General features: G+C 37.9%; 1 protein-coding gene across 1 annotated transcript in view; it reads right to left on the reverse strand.

Moving 5' to 3' along the window:
- The window catches only part of DSE (dermatan sulfate epimerase), a 46,394-nt gene extending 36,229 nt beyond the window's left edge, over positions 1-10,165 (reverse strand). The window contains exons 1-2 of the mRNA XM_020894395.2: positions 10,089-10,165; positions 8,124-8,592 (exon numbers count right to left, since the gene is read on the reverse strand). Coding sequence (XP_020750054.2) covers positions 8,124-8,539 — 416 coding nt within the window. The 5' untranslated portion in view covers positions 8,540-8,592; positions 10,089-10,165. The remainder of the gene's footprint in view (positions 1-8,123; positions 8,593-10,088) is intronic.
- Positions 10,166-10,609: the final 444 nt, after the last annotated feature.

A 10,609-nucleotide genomic window follows, 5' to 3' on the forward strand; every position in this document is an offset into this window, starting at 1 on the left:
CCTAAGACAACTCTGAAAGCCCACAGTGAATTTTTTTATTAAAAAGGCAACAAGTGACACTAAAAGAGCAGGAGGTAGGAGAGAGCATTACTCATCATGGAGACAGTTGAGGGTTGCACCAATATTGAATGTCACATTCAAACAACAAACAGATCCCACAGGAAAACTGACTGCAGATTTCTTTTCTACTGGGTATGTTTAGAGGTGTGTGCAAGACACGAAGGGCTTCCTCAGTGGCTCAGTGGTAAAGAATCTGTCTGCAATGCAGGAAACCTGGGTTTGATCCCTGGGTTGGGAAGATCCCCTGGAGAAGGGCATGGCAACCCACTTCAGTATTCTTGCCTGGAAATTCCATGGACAGAGGAGCCTGAGTGGGCTACAGCCCATGGGGTTGCAAAGAGTCGAACACAACTGAAGCAACTTAGCACGCACGCACGTAGGACAAGAAGCAACAGTTAGAACGGGACATGGAACAACGGACTGGTTCAAGATTGGGAAAGGAGTACGTCAAGGCTGCATACTGTCACCCGCTTATTTAACTTACATGCAGAGCACATCATGTGAAATGCCAGGCTGGATGAATCACAAACTGGAATCAAGATTTCCAGGAGAAATAACAACCTCAGATATGCAGATGATACCATTCTAATGGCAGAAAGCAAAGAGGAACTAAAGAGTCTCTTAATGAGGGTATAAAGAGAATAAAAACTAAGATCATGGCATCCGATCCTATCACCTCATGGAAAATAGATGGGGAAAAAGTGGGAACAGTGACAGATTTTCTTTTCTCGGGCTCCAAAATCACCGTAGACTGTGACTGTAGCCACAAAATTAAAAGGTGCTTGCTCCTTGCAAGAAAAGCTATGACAAACCTAGACAGCATATTAAAAAGCAGAGACATCACTTTACTGACAAAGGTCCATATAGTCAAAGCTATGGTTTTTTCAGTAGTCATGTACAGATGTGAGAGTTGGACCATAAGAAGGTTGAGCACCAAAGAATTGATGCTTTCAAACTGTGGTGCTTAGAGAAGACTCTTGAGAGTCCCTTGGACAGCAAGGAGATCAAACCAGTCCATCCTAAAGGAAATCAATCCTGAATATTCATTGGAAGGACTGATGTCTGAAGCTGAAGCTCCAATACTTTGGCCACCTGATGCAAAGAGCTGACTCACTGGAAAAGACCCTGATGCTGGGAAAGATTGAGGGCAAGAGAAGAAGGGAGACAGAGGATGAGATGGTTGGATGTTGTCATCGACTCAATGGACATGAGTTTGAGCAAACTCCAGGAGACAGTGAAGGACAGGGAAGCCTGGCGTGCTGCAGTTCACGGGGTCACAAAGAGTCAGACACGACTTAGCAGCCGAATGACAACAACAGAGATGATATAAGATGTCTCACATTTGTTGTTAGAAAGAAGCATTATTAAACTATTTTAACCTCACTTCATTTGAATGGAGAAGAGTCTCCTTGTTGTGTATGAAAACCATCACCACGATGCTCAGCTAACCTTAACACCTGATTTGGCCTCTCCCTGAGCAATTCCTCACCTGCCTTCTCCTGCCACAGGTCTTGCAACACCAATCCTTGCCCACTGCCTTCACCTGGAATGATGCTGGCAAAAACCTGTTTATTAAATGGTATACCAGAAGGGAATTCCCAATGGCCAGGTTCCTAAAATGTGTTTCTGTAAATATGAAAGAATCTGATCATTATACAAAGCCTTGTTGTCACCAGTTTTAGACTTCTGTTTGCAAGGATTTATAGCAGGGTAAAAGGAGTGTCTTTCTTTAGATCATAGAATGAATGGAACAGAGAGAACAAGAGAGGCAGGAGGGGAAGGAGGAGGAAGGGCAGAGGGAGGGAAAGCATGAAGGAGAAAAAGCCAGGGGACTTGGGGGCTGGGTTAGTAGAGACCCTGCAGTTGAGTCCACTGGATGTTTTTCCTTGAATGGATTCCAGGTGCACTATGGGCTACGCCTCCAGGTCTTCACCACTGTAAGGTCATGAGAGGAAAACCCGATCATTTTACTTAGGGTGCCGTGGCTCTATATCCTCCCCTACTTTGATCCTCAGCTTTACTGTGCAATTTAAGAGAAGTAAAGAGCCTGAGAGACAGCTGGAGGGAACTGCATTTGAAGCCCAGCATACCATGCTGAGTGACGTGCTCACCCATCATTTTGGAACATACAGGAATAAAACTGATTGGTTCACTTTGATATGCCAAGGGCATTTTTTTTCTTTACTTTATTATTTTTTTTGTATTTTATTTTGCAAATGGGCCCTCCGATGTCACTCTCCAGAAGTTTGCATTGCACAGGCAAGGAATTTAATACACCGTCTGTTGCAAATAAAATGATAATTACTTCTCTATCCAAAAGTTCAGCTTTCTTTGTTTCCCTCACCAGTTCTGAATTCCTGTAGCTGACTGGCACCAACACAAGAGTGAAGTAATTTCTTTCCTCTGTGATTTACTTTCTGATGATAAGCAAGCAAAAATACTATAAAGAAAGGGAAGAAAATGATGCAAAATGAGTACTTCTCAAAAACACAACTCCAGAGTGAGTAGGTAAAATGAAGTCCTGTGTGTCAAGAATAAAGCTACATGATCATATCTATTTCTGCATAGTAAAAACAAACTTTTTAGTAAATTATGTATCAGGCACATAATGCTAAGAGCTTTACATGCATTATCTCATTTAACCCTTGGAAGGACATTGCTTGCCTGGGAAGACTCAATCCATATTTTAAAGACAAAGAAACTGGGGTTTTACAGAAGTTAAAAAAAACCTGCTAAGGGCTAATAAAATAGAATCAGGATACAAGTGCAGCTCTGCATCCGAGGACTCTATGCGTGGCCCCTTCCCCAGCTTTACGATGTTTAGACAAAAGCCTTGAAAAGCTCGTTGCTCAGAAATGGACATGGGATAACTATATGCTGTCAGTAGAGCTTGAACAACAAATCTTTTGTTACAATTCTATTTTAAATCTCTGTCCAATCATTCACTTCTTCATAGTAGGTGAGATATGGTCAACTTATCTGTATCTTTCTTAAGTGATTCAGGTGTGGCGTGATTTCCGATGATCATTTAAGTGAGTTTTTTGTTTGTTTTTAGGTATGGAAGATTGCTGTAACACAGGCAGAGCAGTGTAATACCAAGCTCAGAGAACCCATCTATCATGAGCTCAGCTGAGACACTCAGTGTATAGACAGGCCGCCTGACAGGTATACGTCATCTCACTTCTCTGCTCGGGCAAAAGTTTGCTGAAGGACTGAGCTAGACTAGGAAAAAAAGTAGGGCAGCCTGGGACTAAACCACACGTCCCTCCCCTCTAGCCCCACTGTAGTTTTAGTCAATTTCACTTTGAAGAACCTTCATCCAAGGATACTACAGCATTCATTCATTGGGCAAAAATATACCTGATACTCTGTTAGGAGATGACAGAGGTACGTATGAGCAAAACAGATCCAGTTCTGCCCTCAGTCTAGTTCAGTATCGTATAAAAAAGACAGCGCTGTGCAATTCATCACACATGCACTGGAAGGACGTTCATGAAACTACCGTGAGAGCTTTTCAAGAAAACTCCAGGAGAAATTTCTTTCTGATCCTTGAGTCAAGAGCAGTAGCTGGAGTAACTGATCTATTTTTAATCCCACGGACACTATACTTCAAAACTAACTGAACCTACTTTCTTTACTTTTAAAAAAATTCAGGGCCCACCTGTGGCCCTTTCACCCATCGGACATAAGAAGCATTTCAGCAATTGTCTCTTTGCTAGTTCAGCTGATAATCTTTTCCTTTCCTCTTTTCTTTCTCAGCTAGCTCTTATTTGAGTATTATATTTTGTTTCCTTAATCTTTGGGAAGAAAGGTACAGTAGAAAAAAGTAAAGATAAGTAAATAAAAATATACATACATATGAAAATTTTAGGAAAACTGAGCAATATGTGCTTACTCCAAAACTCCAAAAACTGACTCTTTAGAAATCTCTTAAAACTTGACTAAGATCTGTTTTTATTATTTTCTCACCTTAAAGTTTAAGTTCTTGAGGAAAAAAAACTGATGGAAAATTTTTCATTTTTTGGCATCCAGCAGTGTTCCCTTTTTAATTAGGTAAGGACTGAATGCAGAAATCAACCATTTATAAAAGAGAATTTCCCCATGTGCCAACTGCCACATATAGAACTTGCTCTGATGATTAGATGATATAAAAAAATGAAATGACTTTAAGTGTAATAGAACACATTTTCTATTGTTACCAGGTCTAGATTTATGATCTCAGCTCATTATATTTCTTAAAGTAGTTATATAATGAAGTTCTAATCACTCTTTTATATAACACAGGGCCAACTGTAACCCAAATCCTAGCTCTCATTTGGAAGAGGAGATCTATAGAGGAAAAGGGGCTTAATTTAAAGGTCAAAGACATTATTGATGATGCTAAAAATAATGTGCCATTTTATATATAGGTTAAAGTAACATCTTTTAAAATTTGATTTTTACAACCAAATTAAGAACAATTCAATTATCTTGTTACTTTTACTGTTAGAGAGAATGTTATAAAGAATGCATAACATTAACAAAAGGTAGAAGAACAGAGGAGAGAGCGCTTCTGAAAGAGAATATGGACATATCCACAAAAGCAGATATAGGACATAGACACGTCTCATCTTTGGGTACTCACTGACACACAAAATTATAATGTCAAAAGATGACAGTACTGCATGTGGTTATTTTTCAACCACCAACATCATTATCAATCTATAAGATCCCTTTCTACTTTATCAGATGAACACATAAGATCAGTATATAACTAGATAATATTTTCCATTTAACTTTTCCAATGGCCTTAGACTGTTAAGTAAGTAAATCTACAGCTGTGACCTTTTAGCTCTTTACTTACAAAATATTCAAATTAAATGAACTACATTAATAAATCTGTATGCATATATATGTCAGAAGTACTTCTTTTTAATACCAGACAAAAGACACATCATTGTTCCTTCCCCCTAAGCCGTCACAATTGGTGCTACCATCAGATTCTTATCTGCTAACAAAAGGGGCCCAAGGGAGCAACACTGAAAGTTTTAATGGAACAACGCCAAAAGGAACATATTATACATTAAACAGATGTTCTAGTTTTGAGAGCAATTTGAATAAAGATAAGCAAACTCTCCAAATAAATCCCAAACAAATACTATTTCCTTACAGCCTACATACACCAAATTATAAACTAAACAAGGTCTAAATACTAAGTAAATACCAGTAACAATAATTATTGTTGTCATTCTTATCGTTGTCATTCTTATTTATAGAAGGCTTACTATGTGACAGGAACTGTGCTAATAAGTATTTTACCTTATCTCATTTACTCCTCAAATCTTTAAGTAATTCATGAATAAAAACTAATGATCACCGCCCCCCAATTAAGTGATCCTTACACTTAATTCTGAGCAGAGAATATAGTCCTAGCTATAAACCCAGTGTTTGCAGCCCTTATCCTAGGTGCAAATTTTAAATGTACAGAGTTATTTTTTTTTTCATCATTGAATCCCCAGCATCTATATGGTACATGACATGGAACAGATGCTCAATAAATGTTTGTTAATGTTTATTAACTGAATAAGTGAATGGACACAATTTACTCATTGGTTTTTATAAAGAGTAGGAAGGATCTTCATGGAATATGGCAAATGTATTAAGTTTGATGAAGCCATTGCAGGAAGCTTTTTAAAAATTCCATAGTATTAAATATTGATCTCTTTTATAAATAAAAGTCTTTTATTTTTCTCTGAAACCAAATATAGGTGAACTATATCCTAAGACAGTGACAACATCTACAATACTTTCTCTGGGCATAATAGGAACATATGATTTAGTTGATTTAAATATGGATAGTTGAACTACAAAAACATTCAGCAGTATTTTAAGTTTCGAAAAGGGACTGATTATATTCAACTACAATTTAATAAAAATTTAAGAGTCTAGGGATTGGATGCAATAGCTCTTAAAACTTGTAATTTCCATAAAGTCATTTAAAAGTACCGCCTAGTAACAGTTCTTCCCAAGATAAAAATATTCCAGTAGCTTGACTTTTTATGCTAGGATAACTTCTGGAAATACACACCAGATATAAAGGTAAATTCTCAGTTTCTGACCTTCATCTACCAGGAGGTCAAGAGAAAGAACTCAACTGTTCAGCTCTATTAAATCACAGACTGGCTTTTGGGTTACTGGATAATGGCATAGAGTTATACCTGTTTTTATCAAAACTACCACAAAAAAAGTACCAGTCCTCTAGTATATTTCTACACATCTCCATCAACCAGTAATTCTGAACCTGTAGAAAACTATTAAAATGATCATTTTTATTTTCCTTCTTTTAATCCTTTCTAATGACAGCATTCGTTTATGTTGGTGTTTATATGCCTCAATGTTTTTTATTATAATAAAATCGCACAGGTCTTGTGCAAGTCTCTTCATGTGATTGTATTTATACTAATAAAGTCTCCATTATAAAGTGGAACTTCCCAGTTACCTACTCTTTCATGAAGTGAAATTAATGTTCCAGAATGGCTCTCTGGAACATTTTCATCAGTATCTTAATCTGTCAAATTTCACTTAGCTATCTAAAACAAAAAGGACTTTACCTTTATAGACAACAAAGACTTTTTCCTCAAATACTATAAATATGGCAGCCATTTTTAACTAACTGTACAATGTCAAGTAACCGTGATACCTGCTAACAGAAATTTATAGTTCAAATGTCCAATTTTCATGCATTATTTTTTATTATTTAAAAAAATTTTCCAAGCTTTACTGAGGTATGGTTGGCAAATAAAAACTGAAGTCATACATCTTTTATGTTCTTTGTTGGAGTCAAGAATAGAATGAGTTAATCAAGAACAGAAACTATGGCTCAGCTTTGAAACAATCCAAATAAAAAGCTTCTTTTCAATATAAAATATTGTAAGCTTCAAAATGATTATATATACCTAACAATAAGCCTTAAAAATAAGCTCTGATATGAATGTAATACCAACACTTCTATCATCTTTTTCAGTAAGAAATTTCAGAAAATCCTTCAAACTCCATAAGCAAACAACATTCTTTATCTTATTTGCAGAAATTTAGGAAGAATTAAATTTATTTATTGTATTGGCAGAATTCAGGAAGCTTGCAAGCTACCATTCTTCACCCCTATGATATGTGAGATGTAACTCACCACATCATTAAATGCATTCACTGATTTTTCTAATCATTTAAAAAAGAGCTCTTTCTAACCCTAGGACAATTAACAGCCTATATAATTTTAAAAGGATATTTCATATAGTTTGCAATTTTTTTAATGTAATTGGTCCATGAATATGTATTAAAACAGTTTAAATTATTTAAAGAATACACACAGAATCTCTAATTAATTCATTGCATACCTTCTGGAATCAGGTAGGCACATTAATTATAAACAAATAAATTTAAGCTAATCAAGAAGTGACAGGAAGTTTGTTATCAAATTTTGAACTTCTGAAAGTAAATTATTACATAATTAGAATTCCTCACATAATTATATTACAACTTTGGTTTTCATACAGGTTTGGGCAATTTGCTGGGTATTGGATAAGATCTTGTTTATAAATTGCCAGTTAATCCTATCACATTTACTTTTAGCTCTTCAAGCTCCTGATTGTCCTAAAATGGAAAGTAATCTTAATTGGAGGAAATCTCTTTGCTGGCAAAAGGTTTTAACCACAAGGGGGTCAGTCAGAACTTAAGACCTGATGATAGTAATACAAGTGTGTGAAACAACGGGAAAGAAATCTCAACAATCAAGATGATACCGTTTACTCAAGGCAGCAAATTATTTTTTCTTTGGTTAGATTATATCTATAAATATTTTTCTTCTAACTTTAAACATGGAAGTTACTAGGTCTTTGAAACTAGAGACCATTCATAAGCCATTGACAACACAAATAACAAGCAATCTTTCCCCTTCAATCACACACACACACACACACACACACACAGAGTATATGAAAATCTGGCCTCTGAGCTTTCATCCCCCTATGAATCCATTCCTTAAATCACAGAGTTAATACAGTAAGAAGAAAAAGACAAAAATCTACCAACTAGGCTGAGCTGCCATCCTCTCCATGTAGTCTTTGGCCATATCTCGGGCTTCCATGTTCTCAGGATACAGCACGCAGAACATGGCTAGGGCCCCCAGGTTGTTGCCGTAAATCTCATTCCAGCGGGCGCTGTACTCCTTGGGGTCCCACGGAGGGAGGTACTCCAGGGGGCTGGACAGCATGGTGTTCACGGCCTCCGTGAGCCGGGCGGCAATGTGCTCGTGGGAGCTGGCGGCCCGCAGCTGGAGCTCGGCCACCTCGGCCCTGGAGAAGTAGAGCATCGGGTGGCTGTCGTAGTTGGCGTTGGTGAAGGGGATCATGACTTCTGGATTCTCGTCGGTGACGCAGGCTGACACAAAGCAAAACAAACATATGAAAAACACACTGGGAGCCCCCCGTGTGTGAGTCCTCATCGTGGCATCAGATCTCCAAATCTCCAGGGCAGCCAAACCATCTTCGAAAGATCCTACAGGAGAATAAAAAGGAGAGGAGGTTATGTCAGCCAGGGGACCATGGTGAAGCAGGAAATATATGGTAGGCAGCCACCTTGCATACCATGAAAATTAAGCTTAAGAATTTTCAGATATTTCAAAAATGCAACAGAAATTTGAACTCGGAAGAAACTAAAACCTAATAATTTAATTAATTACACATGATACAACAGATACAACAGATATATTCATTGCGGAAAAAAGAACTTTGGACTTGGGAAAATGGTGTAATATGTGCTCGAGTAGAGAAGAAAAACTCTCGCCGGCATTCTTCTCACATTTTATCGCACAAAAGAGTTTCAATTTTATGGTATTTTTGGACATCACTATGAAGGCTACAATAACCAAAAGCTGGTGGTGAAATGTCTGGGAATCTGAATGGACATTAGGAAAAAAATAAGAAAACCCTGTCTCAATACAGCCTCTGGCACTCTAAGTTCTCCCCTCCTCTAACATTCTCCCTTCTGAAAGAGGGATTAGGATCAATACATCTATATGAATGTGAGCAGACAAAATATTATGAGTAAGGCTGAATATCCTCTTTGTGTCAGCAGAAGGTGGGGACGAGGACTAAAAGAAGTAGGGTAAACATCTGCTAAGCCCATGCGTTCCCTGGGATGACATCAGCAGGCATTCAAGGCAAGATCAGACATGGGGCTGCTGGGACTGGAGACTGACATGCCTTCATTCAGAAAGTAAAATTCCAAACTTAAAAGGCTGAAAGAACACGTGTGCATTTTCCCATTATTATTTGAAACTACTGTCTACTTTTTTCATTTCGCACTCGGGATTTTGGTGTCATTCAGTTAAGTTAGACATTTAAACCAAGCTCACATATTTTCTTAACTGCTTAACTTTCTTGAAAATCCTTTTCTTCAGTGGCAGCTTTGCTCACTGGTTAAAGAATGTCTTTCAAAGTAGGAACATTAAAAAAAGAAACCCCTCAGCCTGGTCTATGTCCCACATCTGGGATAAAGCAGGCATAAAATCCCCCAGAGGCAAGTCAGGGAATTCTTAAAATTCTTCAGAGGGGAAAGGTTATGGAAAGCAGACCAGAAAAAGACAGTTTTATGTAAATAATGAACAGTAGTTTTCAATTATTAAAGGGAGAAACTGATGGGGGAAAATATCAATCTCCCCAGCTGAACGCAAACCATTTTTCCAAGGAAAATCTGCCTCATCGCATTCAGAAGAAAGAAAACCAAGGGTTTCACACACATTGGAGAACAATCCATACTCTTAACTTGGTCTGTGTCCAAGTGATGCAACACAGCATCACTTGTGGATGCTACCATAAATTCTAGCATTCTTTATATTTCTGATGTGCTTTAGCCTATATATAAAAAAGTCAGTGGCAGTGTGTATGTTAAGTATTTTAGACTTACTTAAGAACAGGACTTTTAATGAATAAAAAATGAATATAGCCAAGCTACATAAAATATATAAAATAGAAATAACTCTTGGACTCTACCCGTATTATGTCTAGCACCCAAATCTTCAAGGCGGCTGGCTGGATCCTTCAAGGTCAGAGAGCTGGCCAAAAGAAACAGTCTTCGGTGATTAGTCTGAGGAGGGGTGTAGTCTCTGGTAACACAAGAGACGTGGCTTGGTCTGAAAGCTCACTCCCTACCACCCTCACCTTGGCGTTTATTTTCCGCTCTTTAAGAGAACAAGTGTGCTTAAAAAAAAAAAAAAAAAGCCTGCATATATTAAATCCCCAGAGGTCTAAAACTGGATGGGGCCATCAATGCAATGAGCACCGTGAGGGTTTTAGGCACCCAGGGTGAGGAGATGGCTTGGAGGTTTCTCCTTTATCTGACCTCTACATACATAGAACTGAGAATCTTCTCTCAACTACTGGTTTTTAAATGTGCAGCTCAGGTTCTAGGTGGGTAAGCAGGTGGCGTGGGGTACGGAGGGATGGGTTGGAAGCTATATGAAGACCAGAATCTGTATCTCAGATTTTGTACATGCAGGCATGCTAAGTTGCTC

The sequence above is a fragment of the Odocoileus virginianus genome, unplaced genomic scaffold (genome assembly GCF_023699985.2).
Source record: "Odocoileus virginianus isolate 20LAN1187 ecotype Illinois unplaced genomic scaffold, Ovbor_1.2 Unplaced_Contig_17, whole genome shotgun sequence".
NCBI classification, from domain to species: domain Eukaryota; kingdom Metazoa; phylum Chordata; class Mammalia; order Artiodactyla; family Cervidae; genus Odocoileus; species Odocoileus virginianus.